General features: G+C 38.3%; 1 protein-coding gene across 2 annotated transcripts in view; it reads right to left on the bottom strand.

Annotated features, from left to right (window-relative positions):
* LOC139115582 (nose resistant to fluoxetine protein 6-like) overlaps window positions 1–11,642 on the bottom strand; it is a 40,961-nt gene extending 29,319 nt beyond the window's left edge. The window contains exons 1-4 of one of the 2 annotated variants that reach the window (XM_070677825.1): window positions 11,402–11,642; window positions 3,900–4,371; window positions 2,044–2,192; window positions 1,006–1,075 (exon numbers count right to left, since the gene is read on the bottom strand). In XM_070677825.1, the coding sequence (XP_070533926.1) occupies window positions 1,006–1,075; window positions 2,044–2,192; window positions 3,900–4,218 (538 nt within the window). In that variant the 5' untranslated portion in view covers window positions 4,219–4,371; window positions 11,402–11,642. Of the gene's footprint in view, window positions 1–1,005; window positions 1,076–2,043; window positions 2,193–3,899; window positions 4,372–10,901 lie in introns of both variants that reach the window. The other variant, XM_070677824.1, reaches the window with a different exon arrangement.
* Between the last annotated feature and the right edge of the window lie 7,902 nt (window positions 11,643–19,544).

Genomic DNA, 19,544 nt, shown 5'->3' with positions numbered 1-19,544 from the left:
AGTGATCGTCAAAGAATAAACTGATACAAGAAGGTCTGCGCCTCCGAAAGCTGAGCTAAAATCTGTCTATACGACGAATAAAATCACAATATAAACACGCATAAGTACGTAACGGGGTGTAAAGGAGTTCATACCAAGGATATTATTTATTTATTTATTTATTTATTTATTTATTTATTGTTGTTTGTTTGTTTGTTTGTTTGTTTGTTTGTTTGTTTGTTTGTTTGTTTGTTGAGGTTTTTGTTTGCTTGTTTAATATATTTGTTTTTCTATTTATCTATTTTAAGGAAAATTTTGTTTCATTTTAAGATCATACAGATTCCGTCGTGACATGATACATTTTTGGTCAAGTTAGTAATGTGTTAATAACGTATTTCCCGATGAGCTGCATGCCAGTTGAATGATCAATAGCAAATCACAATCAAACTATTTGAACTGTTTGGAAGGTTAGGAATATATTAGCAAGAACGTCACTTGACTGTTATCGATTGACTTGGGAAAGAGTACAGTTCAAGATTTGTTCATGTCGGAACGATTGTCGATAATATTCATTCTTCTCCACCAACATCTCATTCATATATGTAAACATACACCATCCCAAAATGTACCCCAAAGTTGAATGCCGCGCCTCGGGAACAGCTATTCAGACTCTCAAATTTGTACAATACTGTTTCGGTCAACCGCTTGTGAGTGGCTCATTTTGAAGCTCATGGAAATATGATTTCTCCGGCTCACTGTTATGTAAATCGAAAATCTGATTTTCTTCATAGATATAACATAGGAATGGCTACTATTTCGATGTTCAGATATTGATCAATTTGTTTCTCCGGTAATAAGTATTTTGCATTGTGACCCCTGAGTTTTATTCGTGATTTCTAAAGGGAATAGTTTAAAGTTTTCTTACGGAACCTTTGAGTAAAAGTTTGGGTCGTTCAATTTCAAGATTCCCATGGATCGAAGAATGTTTCCGTGTATCAACTTAATTCCTGTTTGTAGGTCATTTACCTTCAATAATGGCGTTCCTGACGTCAACGCTATTGCAACTGTCCGGAAAACACAATCCATATCTTGCCACCTAAAGGTGAAAAAATGTTGACGATGGGACATTTTAGTCTTTATTTTTAGGAAAATATTACGGACATGAGACTCCTGCCCAAGACATGGACGCGCCCTTCATTTCGGCGTTTCAGAAACACGTATGATGTCGACACAAAGAATAATGAATTAAATCCAGTCTGTCAAAACTGCAGAACAAATTTTTTGACGTCTTTGTTTGGAAAGAGAGTTTTCCAGTGTGATAAACCACTAAAAGTTCCCTTCCGATGAGGAGGGAAAATATTGAAAGAGAACATTTAGTGGAACACTACAAGTTTGTCAGTTAGTGATATGAGAGGAAGCTAGAAAAGTCGATTAGTAGGCAGGTTAGTATAAGGATAAAGTCGATTAAATATTGAAGTATACTGTCAGGTCAATGACCTATTTTGGCTGGTTGACGGGTAGGTAGATAGGTGTGTAGCCTCGGTAGCTATGAGTTAAGGTATTATACGCCTCGAAAGTGAAAGACTTAAACATTTGCTCAAACTTTCCTCATGAAGCTTTCAACCATTCTTTTACGAAAGCAAGAATAAAAACCAGGGGTCACCGTGCAAAAGTTGGTAATAGAGAGACAAGCTACCACAGATTTTCCGATTTTTGAAATTCAAAATGGCCGCCACCTCTGAGTTAACTCTGTGGGAAAAAAGTTTGGATTTTCGGTAAAACAAAGGCGGTGATTTTTTTCACAAAGAGCTTTAAAATTAGCCCCAACAACAGACAGATCAGAAGAAAATTGATAAAATTTGAAAGCCCGAGTTTCTGTCTCTGAGGCGCGTGCTACCTTAAGCAGATGGGTGGGTAAGATTGATAAAGGCGGATAGAAAGAGTAACATGAAGTGTATGAGAGAAGTCAAGTGGTTAAAAACAGGCAACACTGTGACTAGGGTAAGGGTAATACCACCAAGTATAATTGCATTGTAATGCTTGTATGAACTTGTGTTCACATACCCCCATTGCGAGACAATACTTCCCACCGAACGATCTGTCAGCTGTAGGTTTCACTTCTCGGCACACGTCAAACAATCCCCATGACTTCATGCTGTAAGTGTATTCGAAACGCCGAAGTGCGTTCAGTCTGCTTCCAAAGGACGCCACCACTGTGAATACGAAACAGAATAGGGGTCTGAAAACATGAATACGAACACTTCTCTGGCTGCAGTAAATTAGTTTCATTTGAGGATTGAATTAACACGTATACTACAGCAGCTACATTTTTTTACTTCTGCTCTGTTCCATTAACATTATTTTGTAAAGAATTAAAAGACAGGGGATAATACAACTGCAAACAAGAAACAAATATATGCACATTTTTCTTCAACAAGTTTTCGGGGATCGGCATAGTCATCATAAGCCTTACAATTGCAAATACCCCTCGCCTACATGGACTGTGTTCTGATCAAAGACCATTGCACTGTTCTAAATATGGTCATAAAATTAATGATTTATCAAGCACCTGTCTTTGCTACTGAATTTATCATAGTGGTCGCTGAGCCTAAAATTAAATAGTGGCCAAACAAACCTACGGTGTCACTGGAAGCTATGTACATTTTGACCTCATAGATTTATTATGCAAACAAAGGGAAGAACTCACACGATCACATTATTTTTCCATTGTGTGTAATATGTACTCGATATGCAAATGTTCGATTTAGCTTACAAAATTTAGCTGTATTATAACTATGCTATTCACAAAAGAAACGCACTTATTGTCGCGTATCAGACAATGCCTCTGCTATTCGATGTAATTGGGAAAAGCACAGAAACAGCAAACTGGCCTGAATTTGTCATTGCATGTTGACGTAGGTAATTTCTAGTTCTATTGTCATAACAACTGACACTGAAGTAATATGATAATGTATGTAATGTAATGTATGTATGCAATGAATGCTTGTGAATCAAGCTTTAAACGTAGGAACCTAGGAGGAATTTATGGAGTTTAAGAACATCTAAAATATTAAGTTGAGTGAAACAATGAGCTGAGAGGTCTGTGGTTGATTTGAACAACATCGTGCGAACAACCATCTCTGAGCTGCTTAGATACAGTTTAAGCGTGCAGAATACAAACTTCTTGGCCATAACTGATATGGGGAAGTACAAATGTATTGTACAAAAGAAGCAAAATGTGTAAAGCTGAAATGAATCTGTGTCTGTACAAAATTCTACGTTTCTTCAAAGCAAACCACTGTAATTTTAATTACCTTATCAATGTGATCAGACCAAGGAAGATGCTTATCCAACAAAATACCAGCAAAAGGGGCATTATCAACTTCTCTGATTTGCTCGTCACGAGTATAAACAGAACCCGAGACATTTAGTTTCTTACGATAGCCTCTAAATATTATATTACAAAGATCACGGAAGGATCACGTTCAGGTAGCACGCAACTCGAAAGTGAATTAGACTTGATTTTCCTCAAGGAAACTTTTCGAATATTCTCTCTAAAAATCCCAAAACAAAAATCGTGAGGCCACCGTGCAACTTTTGGCTCTAGAGAAAAAAAATCACACAAGATTTGCCGACGCTTGAAATTCAAAATGGCCACCGTCCCAGTGTTAACTGTATGGAGAAAATACAGTTGTGATTCCCAAAATGAACCTAAACAAGCGGTAGAACATAACAATATTAGAAAAGTTTGAGCGTCCAAATATCTGTTCCTGAGGCAGATGTGCGGATATAAATTCATCCCTGTAAAGCAGGGGTGACGGCCTGAGCGGTTCCATGAATTAGCAAATGGTGGAATAAAGTAATAACTGTTTTATTTCGAACTTGTAGTGAGTTTGCCTATTTTAGGGATTACTACTTACTTTGTCGAGCGTAAGTCTCATCGGGCCAATCATTGGCCAGCCGGCTGAGATCGTTACCACAGGCAGCTGAAACATTGCTAGAAGTGTTCATGGCTCCAACATCTGAAGATATACCGCTGACAAGCGTTCGAAATCGCCGCACTAATTCCTCATCTGTCATACCACTGGAAAGTTGGTCTTTTAAGTTCGAGATCTTTGACAGACCCAGTTCGACTTCCGCCTTCAACTCTCGGATGTCGTGCTGAAACTTTTGCGAACTGGCAAAGTTTGACAACAAAGCCACGAAGACGGCGATGCACAATGTCCTTCGAATAGCCATTTTGGAATGACATGAGACGAAGTTCAATGCGATGCAATCTATAGTATTGGAAGATAGTGCCTGATACCATATGTACAAAGCGGATGACTAATCAGCCCTCTATCTTCTGATCATTATGTAATCGTTTTCTTCTTAACTTAACTCTGATAGTATCTGCAAGCATACAGAGCTCCATGGTAACTCCTGTGATCTTTGAGCAGATCATACATAACTGATAATAATCTAGCAGGGTACATCAGGATTTGAAAGGTCTTTGCTATTGCTGTATTTTTGTAAATTTTACAAATACATGTATTGGTATTTCACTCTTCTAAGTGGGGAGGGGGGGGTCAGTCAAAAATTCTGAGTTAGAGAGGGGGGTTACTCAAATTCATCATGGTCGGCAAGAGGGGGTTACTCGAAATTTCGGAGTTCCGATGAAATTCCTCTGACTCCCCAGGCCGTAAATAATGACGGCTCCCTTATGTCAACACTATTTGTGTTGTTTGTTGACGGCTGCATGCTTCACATTTTCCCCTCAGCACTCAGGAAGATTATCCGCTGATATGTCGCTTCTGCAGTGGAAGAAGCAGATGCAATGAGGGATCGGTCAGTTTCTTCGGCCCAGCGGGGGATTGTTTTGCAGACGTAAAAAAGTGGCTACCCTCACCCCTATTCAAACTTTTGAAAACAGGGTGGCACCCCTATTCTAACTTTCGGAAACAAGCTGATCCCCCATGACAAAGGTGAAAAAATCATCAAAGTTAGCATTACTGGCCCTTTAAAGTTTCAATAAAGTGTTTTGAATGAGCTGTAAATGTATTTCGCAATTTCTATGCATAAGCAGATGTCCAGAACTGTTGTACATAAATGGATGACAATCATTAATATCAAAGCGAGGACAGCAGTCGGTAATTAGATTATTAGCATCATCCAATTACATTTACTGAGAAGCCAGAAAGAGCTTATTTTATAAGTTGTAACCAAAAGTAGATGTGCATAGTTTCTGAGAGGACCTTTTTTTCAACATTGAAACCATTTCACCGCAGCAAATAAAGACAAAAACTGCCGTTTTGTTAACTATAATCGTTTTACTCATGTAAAACACCTGTGATGTGACGGAAAAAAGTTGCATCAATGAGAACGAAAAATATCTTGTCACTTTACTCTTCCTAAAGTATTTCACTGTATCAAATGTATTGTGAAATATTAGTGCATGTTGCTTTCCTTTACTGAATTCTCATAGAGAAAACAGAACAGGATCAGGAATTTGTAATGCCTTTTCATATGAGCTGCGGATTTCATAATGATTAGTACACTATGAAAAACAGTGTGTGTGTGTGTGTGTGATTTTATGAAAGTTATGTGCCGAAGGGCGCGCCAAAAACTGTGACTGAATGATGCGATTTGTGGCTGTCATGATGTTGTAAAAACAAACTTTTAATATGCAAACATCCAGATATCTCTGATATATATGTCTGAATATTAAAGTTATGCACCTGAAGGGCGCATACAAAGATGTAACAGACTGATGAAATTCGTGGCATGATGTAATTTGGCAAATATGAGCTCCTGCTGTAATTCAAAAACACACTGACCACCCCACCCCAATTAAGCATTTCAAAAACATGGTGACGCTCCCATCACCAAAGTAAAAACCAGGGTGAGCGAGCCCCTTTCCCAGGCTGAAGAAAATGACCAATCCCTAGTACATGTAATACACAGCATACTGTATTTGTATGAGTGAAGTGGGCCCTTTAACTTGTTGATGCCATCAGTAGGATTTTTGCTATGATCCATCTTGTTGGGTGGTTTGGTTTTTTTGCTGGTTTCTGTGTGCGTTTCTTTGTAGTTTGAGATGAGATTAGATTTTGCCCCTGTGTACCTTATGTGCTCATTTTGCTTCTTGAAATTGGTGGTTTGTGCTGGTTAATGTTGGTTAAGGCTGGTTTCCAGATGGTTTCTACCTTTAGAAATGTAAACAGGCTCGTCGACAGCGGTAAATTTAACCACGCCTCAGTGACGAAGATAAACTTCACAATCTTTGCACATAAAGCAGCACTTCTCTATTTTTCATGTTGTACAGTCGTTCAATCTTTGTCTCGATCTTCGTGACAGAGCAAATGCCGTGTGATATAAGGGGTCGCCATCTTGGCGGCTAAATATCACGTATCCAAGACCTGCATTTATACTGATGATATGTCTTTTCTCAACCAAGTAAGTTTGAAAATGTATTTAAATGCTTGATATGGAAATTATTTTACCAAGAGCTACACGCAAATTCTGAAAAACATTAATTTTCGCGCGTGAACCGACACTCCACTAACGCGTTTGTTAACAAAAAGGTAGTTTGCTAGGCAACGACAGAGTCCTTTGTTACGTTTCTACTTGATCATTTCTATCATGTCGACATTAATTAAAGGTCGTCAGTCAAGCAGAACGTAAAAGTGCGCCAAACGAGAAAAACACAAGACAGTTGTAGAGGGCGCTATACGCCGCTAAAATTTTTGGTCTCAACATGGAGGTAGTACCTCCATGGTCTCAACAAGATACCCAGAGGTGGAGCCAGCTCAAAAGTGATGACTCTTATAATAAATGAACTTGTCTTGCATTTGAAATAAAATTTAAATGAAATGAGGGCAGTTGTAATTATTTTGTTTTAATATGACGAAACCGTGAAAGTTAGACCGCTATGATTCGGCATACTGTCCTAATCGCACAGGAACTCATGCCAAGGTCTTTCAGTTGAATGAAATACCATGGACTTTTTTTAACATTTACAAACCTGAAAGAGTCTGTTGGGGGAACAACTAGCCCTAATTCTCTTCGCAATTCACAAAAGTAGAATGTTCTTCATATTCGTGACATGAAATTTAAGAAACACGTACTGTTGTAAAAGCGAACAGTGGTTTATTATTAACTTTCATTTGAAATGACTGTTAAGGTAGAACGCACCTCGGGGACAGACATTCGGGCTCTCAAACTTTTACAATTCTCTTCTGATATACTACTTGTTGGGGTTCAGTTTAAAGCTCTTGGTGAAAAAAACCTTTTCACTGGCTTAGTTTTTCAAAATTCGAGAATTTTTATTTTTCTCCATAGAGTTAACACAGGGATGGCGGCCATTTTGAATTTCTAATATCGGTAAATCTTGGGTTATTTGTTTCTCTAGTACCAAAATTTGCATGGTGACCCCTGTTTTTATTTTCGATTTTGAAAGAGAATGATTGAAAGATTCCTTGAGGAAAGTTAGAGCAAAAGTTTAAGTCTTTCACTTTCGAGGTGCATATACTACCTTAATCAAAAGTTGAGTGTAGCTATAACCTGATTTATCAATTTATCAAATTTGAGAAGTAACATCAGAAGTTAAAGGGATTTGGGTCTTCAGAACTGCGCTTACAGGTTGTATGGGACCATTATGACCGATGTGAACTCTGTATCCAGGGTATGTAGGTGATTGGTGTACATTGTAAAATTCAAATGTTGCAGCTGTGTTGACGTCTAGATATCATGCGTGAAGTACACTGTTTGAAAACAAGAAAGTTCGGACTATCTCCTCCCTTTGATATCGTTTATACATGTTACAATTATGTCACTGATAGTTCAGCAAGCATTACTCGAAATAACATAAACATGCTAAGTGTCTTCACAAGATGAAAATATGAGGAGAATCGCCTTTTTTCTCCAGAATAATTTTGTTCATTCAAACAAGAGTTTTCGATAGGATCGATATTTAATCTGAGTCAACCATTCCTCGCCATGCTGTGTGAAAAACAGCATTACCCTTTTGTAGTTTCCCACTTTCAGATGACCGCCCCTTGAATTTTGTCGGCTACCTCCCGAAAATAATAAATCGGCGTTCTTTTTAAAACTGGAAATGACATGTTCACGGATTGGGAGAGGAACGGAGTCGGGAACACGAGGCAGAGTCTGAATATAAACTCATCCTACATATATGTGTTAAAATCAGCCGCTGAGTGCGTTTGTTTTCATCCTTGTGTTTCACGTTTACTGTAACTTGGCAGACTGGGCAAGAATGGGATGCCTCGGCAGATGCACAGTAGAAGCGACCAGGTCAGTCCCTATGCATATGGCGGATATAGTCCGCGGCGTATACATCATCGATGAAGCGGTTTATAGATGTACGTAACAAGCAACAAATTCCGCTTCTCTTCCGAGCCAGGTATACGGCTGAAATGGCAATTGGCTATACCTTTAACAGTGTTTAATCAGGTGTTTGTACATACATGGACGATTAAAGTTCCAACAGCTGCCAATTGTATGCATTATTTTCGTGATTTTATTTACAAACCAAGTTAGTTCGTGTAAATGTGCTAACTGAAGGGTGTGTATAGGAGTATCACCGCTCACTGATTTATACCACGGGTACAGGTTTTAACAGGTTAAACAACAAACGGGTGCTGCACTCATAAAATGACGCCCCCACACAAAAGTACAAAAAATGTAGTATTTCCTGCACATACACATCGTGATCATACACAAGCACGATGCCATTTACTGGAATGCACAACACACGATGGCTGGCCAACATTTGCATGTATTTTCATGTTTCGTAAAAAAAGGCCGGCGGCCTACTATACTGAATAAAAACTATTATTATTATTATTATTATTATTATTATTATTATTATTATTATTATTATTACATGTCTTATTATATTATTTTGTTGTTTTTATCTATATTTTCTCTGTCACATCATTATTTTTTTTAAATGCCGCGAAATCTAAAATGGTGTAGAAACGTTTTAATATACATGCCACTTTCGACACCTTTGAGAGTGCCATACACTTTTTCAGTCTTTAATAGGTCTTATTCACATACAAATCTTGGAAGACTAAGGATACATGTATTTTGAGATCGGTTTAGTACACATTTGTTCGGGCTTTAAATATACTAAACCATTTCATGTCCTATTTAACAGCGAAATTTTCTAATCATTTTAGTTATCACTAATAAGTCATCCCATAGACAACTCTCGCTTCTACTAAACGATAGCTAGGCATTACAGATGATGTAGTCGATATTAGATCAACCATCTGGCATCGAAATTAAAGAAAAAAATCAAAATTATAGCCGAGGACATGTCCCCTCAAAAAATTCTCCTTCTACAAATACACGACTCGTTATAATCGTATCACCATGTAGCTATCACATGTTTATTATATTTCACAGGAGTAATAAAGAATCACTTCAAAATGCTGCGGCTGTCGTCTCGTCTCCCGGACTCGGAAATTCGATCACACCACACCTGTTCTCATTGATCTGCACTGGCTGCCGGTTGATGCTCGCATCAAATTCAAAATTTTGTTAACCACCTATAAAACCATTCATCGCTTCGCACCACTTTATTTAATTGATTTACTTGAAATTTACACCCCAGTCAGAGATCTCAGATCAGCTGACTCTTTGCGGTTGGTGCCACCTCATGGAAACTTTAATAAGGCATACGGGCAGAGAGCATTCTCTGTTTGTGCACCTGCTCTGTGGAATTCGCTGCCGCCAGTGATTCGCAACGCCAGATCTGTGGACTGCTTAAACGTCTTTTAAAAACTCATCTTTTAATCAGTTCTATTGGTGATTGAGTTTTTAGGATCATCTTCTGTATGGTTTTTAACTGGACTTTTTAACTGGGACTTTTTAACTGGGACTTTTTAATTTATTCTACTGCTTTCATAATTTTTTTATCACCGTCTTTTGTTTTATTTCATTTTTTATAATGAATTAACTTTTTAAATTTTTATCACCATCTTTTGCTTATTGTACGAGAATGGTACAGGTGCTGACAGATTTTGACATTGTTTATTTTCGTTTTTCTTTTATTGCTTTTGCTGGTTTTTAGTATTTGTTTGTTTCTTTTAAAACATGTAAATCGCACTGAGACGTATGTGTAGTGCGTGTAAGAAATAAATATTATTATTAAATATTATTAATATTTTCAATCGGGTTTGAACCCAGTCACCTAGTGGACAAGTCACAGACAAAAACCACGCGGCCAAATCCCCACTCTCAAAACAGACTGTTCACAAATAACGATTGGGGGGGGGGGCTGGAGGAGTCGCTATTGAAATCTTATTTTTTTCAGACCCCTCCCTTCAATGCCCTCAAAACTTTTCAAGTCCCGGCCCCCGTCTAGATGACCAAAATTTTTCAAGTCCCCCTAATTATCATATTGCCGCATATTTATTAGGGATGCGTGCAAAGAAAAAATAAAAATGTATCGGGCAGTTTTGCTTGAGCAGTTTGTAGAACCATATTCCCAAGGCAAGTTCTTAAATTGATTCATTTTTAGACGCATCAGTGGACTCAAGATTTATCAGTCAAAGCCGACTTGAGTTAACCCAACTATTATATTTCACAGGAGTAATAAAGTGTTTTCAATCGGGTTTGAACCCAGTCACCTTGCGGACAAGTCACAGACAAAACCACGCGGCCAAATCCCCACTCTCAAAACAGACTACTTTAAGCTATGTTCACAAATAACAACTCTGGCCAAGTCAATGGCACTTACTGAAGAACACACAAAATGACGATCATGACAGAATATGCAAATTATGAATTCCTGGCTACATTAGATGCTACTTATAAAGGTTCTACAAAATTGACAAAACTGGAAGGTTAAATATTTCATCAAATAAACGTTTTAAACTTTAACAGTTTTGGTGTAATTATAGCAAATTTGGTACCCGTTAAGAGATTTGATTTTTGCGTAGGTCAGCGGAGCGGAAATTATTGCTCTGGCTCGCGAGAATGCGTGTGATATCGATGACCATCGTTCGTCTTATGGACAAAACTAAAATCAAACTGGGGAAAAATCAGTCCTAGGATCTGTGATTATTCATTGAGCGCGGATGCCGGCCATAATCTCTGAATCGTCAAACCATAGAGAGTTCCCGTCTATTGCCTAGCGGTCAAAGGAATGTCAAGAACTGTCCCGTCCTTGCCCTCTCAAGTTACAATGTTTTAAAGTTTTCTTTGAAGCATTGGCATTAAACCAACTAGACATATTGTCTAAATCGAGGTGTTGTCAACACTGTCGGGTGCAATTAACAGCTGAGCGGTAACATCAGTCGATCATAAACGAATCAACTCTGCAAAAGTTGAAACATTGTCTAACAGACGGTCAGACGTAGTCTTAGCAACACCACCACCTTTGTCCTAGCACTGTCCAAGTCTTATCACTTACCTTCAGGCGTAGTTGTTTTGACTACGTCTGACCTCCTGCAAGACAATGTTTCAACTTTGGCAGAGTTGATTTCTCTGTGGTTGACTGGAATTACTGCTCAGCTGATAGCGCAAGGACGGGACAGTTCTTGACATTCCTTTGACCGCTAGACGATAGACGGGAACTCTCTATGGTTTGACGAACACGTGGTCAACATCTCTGACAGCGCCCTATCGGACATGTCTCAATTCTAACAAAGCCAGTTCTCAAAATGAATAATGGCATATTTTGCGAGAATAGCATCATGCTTCAGTAGCATGGCTAAATCAGCTTGGTAACAATAACAGCTTTCGCGGCGAAAGAAAGAAAGCGATTATGTTTGTCGCAACCGATTTACCATGAAAAGACAAGTGGTAAGGCACCAGCAGGCGAGTCTACTTTATTGGAGGGATGCAACTAATCTTCCAGATCGTTGCAAGGTAATATAAAATGTGGACTTTGTCTTACTGAAGTATTAATCTTCATGTAAGCAGCAACTAATATTATTGTTATTCTTATATTTTCTCAAGGTCATCAATATAGCTTGGAAAATGTAGTAATCCAACAATATAAATCCCCAAACGGTATTGGGTGGACGGCGTCCTCAAAACAGTCACAGCAAATTGCTTGACGCGTGACAAATTAGAGACCGTACCAAGTTCTTCGTAAAAGACAGGCAAAGTACATCAGCTTGTAACTTTCGGCTCAAGTGAAAACTCTGTTGCACCGATGTTAGGGTGGCTCGAATAAAAAAAAATCTATCACCCTATTGCTTTTTGAAAACTTCTCAAGAATAACTTATTGGAATGTATGTCATGCATGTAGTGGGGTCTCTTTTTTACCTCAGTGATAACTATTGATGAGACAAATTACTGCCATGACCGTCAAAGTTATCTGGCATCTGGCCTCTATACCACTCGACAAAAGCACACGTCACATTCCTTCTTTCCTCGACCAGTCAGCAAATTCCTACGCCGCCTACGGCAATCAAATAGGCTTACCCTCTATCGAAAATAGGGCATCAGTTGCAAGAGTAGCAACATCGTTCCCTCAAACACCTAATAAAATTGATGTCATTGCGGAGAAAATGTCGTAACGGCATTGTCAACAGGCAGACCTGATGTCATCTTTCCCTGACAACCAGTGATTCGTAATATGTTGCGACGAACGAGACGCAAGCGGCTCTTTCCGCTTGTCGTGTCGTGCGTTGCGCCGCTGCAAGACAGATTCTGGCAAAATCTGATACCATAAATAAAATCCCGCTATAGTGCAGTGAGGCTGGTAAGCATTTAGGGCAAACAGTGCCCTTTTGCGGGGATAAAAGTTATTTTTATTGATTTTATATGCAAATGACTTCTATAAGATAGGAGTGACATTTATCACTTTGGTGTACATTTTCAATAAGTATTAATATGTACCAGCACAAGACTATCTTAGCACTAAAGATGTCCTCAAACATAATGTCCTGGGCATATTCTTGATTTTGGTTAGGCTAAGGGTACGATAAGGATTAAATTTAATGTCAGAGGTAAGAGTTAGGGTTAGTGGTACACCATCCCAGAATTTTAAATTAAAGGGAAACAGTCGTCGGAACTGCGCCTGTGCGAGTTTCTTGTTTACAAACAATGTATTTCGTGCACAATATCTAGATACGCCTCATCATCATAGCTGCAACATTTAAATTATACGATGTAGATTATGACAGATGTTTAACTTTCATCAATCATCATCGTACCTTGGATACAGTGTTAACATTGGTGGTATGGGTCCCATGCGACCTTTGAGCGCAGTTTCAACGACTGTATCCCTTTAATAGCAATCGTACCCATTCGTTATCCAAAATCGTAGGTCAAATGTCGTTTTACTATTGAACAGTTACTCAGCATTCACAAATATTAGTTAGGGAGCTGAAGGAATTCAGAGCGTTAGGGGTAGTAGAGGGGGATGTCAAAGTTTTGCTATGCGTATAAGGGGGGGGACCTGGAAATGTTTTGGTTACTTATTATTTTTTACATTTTCAGATTCCATAGTTTGGTGACTTATTCAATGAAAAATGAATAACATTTTTATGTCATCCAATGGTTCTAATGTTAGTAATAATTAAACAAAATCTAGAACCACTTTGTTGCATTTCATGATTGCTATTTCGCAAAAGTCTAAAACGGTATGAATGCCGTATTTTCATAAGGAAAACAACAAGTAGGCCTTGTGACGGGGCAGAAACTGCAACTGTTGATAATATTTTCATATTTCTATGCAATGTTTCAATTATAGTTTCTTTCTGTCTCATTACAGCATGCTGAAACAATATTCAGTCCGTCAACAAAGCCTGTATGCTGAAACACAAAATTCATTCCGCCAACAAAGCCTGTGTTTGTACTGTATATGCCATTAGTGATAATTGAATTGGAGTCAACACTGAAAGTCCGTACACATACACAGGCTGTGTTGGTGAACTGAATACTAGACAGTTCAACATGCTGTAAAGAGAACAAAAACGCAGTTTTATAAATTGAACAAAAATATTGTCAAAATTACCAAAGTAACAACTGCCCTGCTACTACCTACATACAGTGTCACTGTCACTGCATACCGTCAGTGACATTGACAGAGATAGCTCTGACTCTGATGCAGTTGAAGAAGAGTTGGGGTCATGTGACGCTCATGACAGTGAAACATGTGCACAAACCAGGCCAGAGAGCAACGCATGGAAGACCAGAAGAATTGACAGTCACATGTTTCAATAGACAATTGACATATGTGTGGACTGTTAACAAAAATGTTGACTATGGTACACAAAAAGAGTGCATCTTCTTGAATGAAATAGTACTGATTACTTCTCTTCCCATATGGCTACCTGTATTTGTCATTTTATAATGAATTATATATCGACATTTCGATGTATATGAAATGCAACTGACAGTAACATAAGCGTAAGTAACACATATGTATATTGTGGTGATAGGCTGAATACTGACAAGAGTTTGAAGTTAATACAAAACAGCGAAAAATACTGAAGAGTATCAAAATTTTATATTTGTAATATTGTTGGCTTAATGGTGTATGATCAGACAAATTGAAGCTATTGTTATACTTTCATGAGGGAAAATGCCGAGAGAGTTTGACCGGTTAAGAAGGGCTTGACTACGCAGTTTCTGCGTAGTGAAGCGTCATTACGTATTCATGGTGACCTCTGGCCAGCTGTCAATATCTTTGGGGGCTTTTGTCTTTAGCCTGCTTTGCATATGCGTCGTTGGACACGACCTGCCAATCACCCAGGTAGTCAATTAAACTATTAATTGACTGTTTACCGACCCAATTAACACTATCCAGCAGTATCAGTCATATTTTAATCGCCTGGCCCGGGTGGGCACAACGTAGAAACGCGTGTATTTCTATGTGTACGTTTCACTTATGGTGTTGTTTGTACCATGGAGGTAGGAATGTTTGTACCATCGTGCGTTTGAAGTAAGCTTACTTGTTTCACCTACAGCATTACCTTCAAGGTGACAGGCTTACTATTAATGTTCAGTATCATTGCACCGAGTTCTGCGCACGGTGAAAACCACCTGTTTTGCCACGGTCCCTCTGTGGAGGGACCGTGGTTTTGCCTATTAATTACTCCCCGTCGCTGCCCGTCCTGAATGTAGCCTATCTATAGCTACAGTAATAAGTCAATGTATAATACCCCGCGCCTTATAATTTTTATATAAACCACAGTCTCTCTATCCACGAGGGACTGTGTATAAACTTATAAAATCATAGTCCGTGCCGTAAAATTGTTGACTTTCGATGCGATATACAGGTTGATCGTTGAATCGCACCGGCGCATCCATATTTACTTGCCCCATAAGCTTACTACTCTGTAAAGGGTGGGTAGATGGAATTCCTGGGCCAAAAATGAACACCAGGGCGAAACTTTTTGTGAACCCATGTGAAAACATAAATCATTTATCAGTTTTGATATATACTCCTAAATTGTAAGTTTGATCATGGAGGTACCTCCATGGTTTGATCAAAATCGAGACCACATTCAAGGGCTATGCAGACTGTCCATGTACGCACACACAGTGACAAGAAGGCGGCAAACACCTACTTACCAAGCACATCGAATCGGCGAAAAGAAGCATAACAAAGCTATAGGCTCATCGCCAAAACAAACGCGCCAAGCGCTAACAAAACCCATAGCGAGCGGCCCTTTTCAGGGCCACCAAACACTCCAAAAAGAGAACTACAAAAAAAACCATAAAATGACAGAGAACACACAAACACTTAAAAGAAATAACAAAAATCGTACACATAAAAATAACGTGACAGAAAAAATGGCCGTGGAAATAAATCAGCTATTTCCAAAGAAAAGCCGAAACAACATGAATTCAACAACAACCTATCATCGCTCAAACTATGAAACTCCGAAAAATAGTACTAGGCAAAGGCCTTAAAATTAATTCGGACGCCAACAACACCAAACAGAATAAAACCACCTCAGGATTTCAACAAATAAAGTCGTAAAATGTGACTACGCTACATCGTGAGACACAAACAATCGCAACAACATAAATTCAAAGAAAAGTCAAATTGGGCTCCACAAACAACAAACACCAAAAACTTGAAAGCTATCTGAAGCTGCTAAACTCGCACTTCTAGAGATACCCTTTCAAACAAGGAAACAAAACATGTCGCGTGCTAAAAGAATCGCGATAAACCAGCTTGCAAACAATAGACAAATTTCGGGAAAAAAAACCCTCGACAAGGGCACAGGCGACCCAATAAGTTCTGAGTTTTTCACACTGTTTTCTCTATTATTTTCTCTTCTTTCTTCATGCTCTGAATGATCGGAATAAATAAAATAAATGGTTTATATAACCTAACCTAGCCTCTGTGACTCTTTATTTATTTTACACTCCGTTACAAGGACGTATATCTCTCATACACACATGCTGTAATTAATTAGTCAACACAACTAATTATGCTAATCTGTGGACTTATCAGGGATTTTACGGGTTGGTCAACATCGCAAAAGATAGGAATGGTTACTAATCATTAACATCACTATCTTTCCGATGTTGACCAACCTCTGATAAGTCCACGGATTAGCATAATTAGTTGTGTTGACTAATTAATTACAGCATGTGTGTATGAGAGATATACGTCCTTGTAATGGAGTGTAAAATAAATAAAGAGTCACAGAGGCTAGGTTAGGTTATATAAACCATTTATTTTATTTATTCCGATCATTCAGAGCATGAAGAAAGAAGAGAAAACGATAGAGAAAACAGTTTGAAAAACTCAGAACCTATTGGGTCGCCTGTGACAAGGTCGGGTTTTCGTCAATGTCAACACAAACGATTACGTACTCGAATGCGAAAGGCAATTACGCAACACTCAGTATTATACACAACAAGCCAGAACAAACAGTAAACAAAGTAAACGAACTATGAATCAAAATGTACGAGAACAAGCACATCAACCAGGATACTTGTGAGTATCTTGATCCAATAAACATAAAATCCGTACCCCCAGTGGTACTTATTGCCTAAAAATTCACAAACCTCCGCAAAAATCTAAAAGACACACCAGTCAAAACAAAATTTACAGAAGTAAAGAAACATAGAATAAACAAACCGAACCACCAAACGGACTCACAACGTGACCAAAATTAATATACTTGCCTCGCTAATCGAAAAGCAAGACCACTAAAATGCATTAAAATAAATTTTCACAACACAAACTAAGGAAAGAATCTACACCGCGACTGATGAGAAACCACACCCGGGTTTCGAAACGCAAGCGTCAAAGGGCGACTCTATCAACTTTTGTAACAACATAGGTCCGGCTGCGTCTCGCCATAAGCTTTCCCCACACAAACAAAACATTACCGTACACACTAATCCAAACTTCTCTACAAATATCCAAAGCGAAACAAACATTTTTATTAACACACACAATCGGATAAGAATGTAGGAACACATTTTCGAAACGAATCAAACACAAACTCGACACAAAAACATTTAGGATAGTTAGATGGGGAGCCTCTTTCACATTTTTTACATCTCGCTATACTGTCTATGATTCTAAAAATAAAGTCATCTGCCACTTTTTCTGTATACGCGGTTTGGCAAAACTCATCTCTTCAATCGAAAGTCGGGCGATTTCATGGTTCTTTGGGGTACGTCGAGCTTAAGGAATGTGGTTATATTCGCGATGTTTTATTCGAAATTATTTATTTCTTCTAGGGCAAATGCACGTAATTCATGCTGTTGGAAATACTGGCCGCTCATAAACAAGACAATAAACTCGATATCTGTGCATCTTTACTTTTATTGTCAAAGTACCATCGACACCCAAAAAAAACCAAATGGTTCAGTCCACGCGTGGGTTCAGTCCAGGTATTTGCAACGCCAGTCACCTAGGCGACGGTAATCCGCACCACTTATCACCATCGGGAAGGTACTCCTCCCCATATACCACTGGCGATCCCACCCTCAAGGCACTGCGTCATTTGACCAAGCATTGTTATTGTAATTTCCTGCATAAAATTAACAGCGAGGTCAACCGGTCAAACTCTCTCGGGATTTTCTGGCATGTTATACTTATGCATCAGAGATTTTTGAATTCTACTATATTAGAATAATCAAATATTGAAGAAAATTGATGCGGTCACCATATTAATTTTCTACAAAAGTACGATAAAAAAGTCAGTTTTTCAGGAAAACAACTGACAATCAATATTAAAAACATCCATTTCAAGTTCACGCAGCGCAGATAATGTTTACATTCTCATCGTACAATAACACAAAAGTAAAACTTTGAACAGTAAAGATTGTAATTTAAAAGAAAAACTGTGTGAATAAATGATTTTTTTTAATTTTCACCAAATTTGCCATAATTACACCCAAACTTACACAGATTATAAGATTTGTTTGATTGAATATTTCAACTTTCAAGTATTGTCAATTTTGAAAAGCTTTTAAGTAGCATCTATAGGTCATATATGTCTTATATTTTTTTATAAAAATCTTTCTTCGGTAGGTCACCATGCTAATTTTTCACTATTTGGCAAAGTTTATAGCAAGGAATTCACAATTTTCATACTCTCTCAAGATCCTCATTTTGGGTACTCTTCAGCGGGTTCCATTGACCCGACCAGATTTGGATTAACTGAAGTTGGCTGAAACTGATAAAATGCAAAAAGTCCACTGATGCATTTAAAAAATGTATCAATTTAAGAACTTGCCTTAGGAATATGGCTCTACAAACTACTGACAACATTGCTATAAGCTTAATCACTACAGAATATTCATGTTTTCATCAAAACAAATGTAGTATCGAACTTCGAGAAGAAGTGCGCAATAAATGTTTATTTATTCCGCGAGTACATTCTCTCAAAAATATACGGCCATATCATAAATGGGGCGACTTGAAAAATTTTGATCATATATAGGAGGGATCTGAAATTATTTTGAGGGTATTAGGGGAACTGAAAAAATGAGATTTAATTCGGGATTCCTCCAGCCCCCTCACCATTACTTGTGGACGCAGCCTTATAGCATGGATAGGACAAACACATTACAACACACAACAAAGTACTGGTGCACACAATACAGTCAGTGTATAAATGCTAACCCTAACCGTAGCCCCTGGCAGTAACTTTGACCCGACCCTAATGTCATTACCTTAACCCAATTCAAGATTGTGACAGTGACATATGGGACATGCTTGCTAGTACCTCCATTTTTATGTGTATTGAGAATGCAGACACACATTGATAGTACCATTATTTATCAGGTTTTGGGCAACACGTATGATTGACACAGCATTGAGTCACTCAGTGTGATTCAGCCTATCTCAACCTGTTGGGCCATTGCATTTGTAGAGCGCGTGGTATGGAAGACAATGTACCCGCGTTCATAGCACCACGTGATCTAGTATTCATTTCCCAGGGCAAAGCTGTCTGCCTACAACCGTAACTAAAATAAATTGGATTGCTCGAAACAATCAAACAATCTCATAAATACAGAAAAATGTCGTGCTGGTGGAAAGAATACCAATTGTCACAACATCAATGAGCTTCAGTGTAGCTTGAAGATTTTGCTATTTTTGAAAGACTTAGTCTCACAGGAGT

The sequence above is a fragment of the Ptychodera flava genome, chromosome 17 (assembly GCF_041260155.1).
Source record: "Ptychodera flava strain L36383 chromosome 17, AS_Pfla_20210202, whole genome shotgun sequence".
Lineage (NCBI taxonomy): Eukaryota > Metazoa > Hemichordata > Enteropneusta > Ptychoderidae > Ptychodera > Ptychodera flava.
This window is presented reverse-complemented; position numbering and strand designations above follow the sequence as displayed.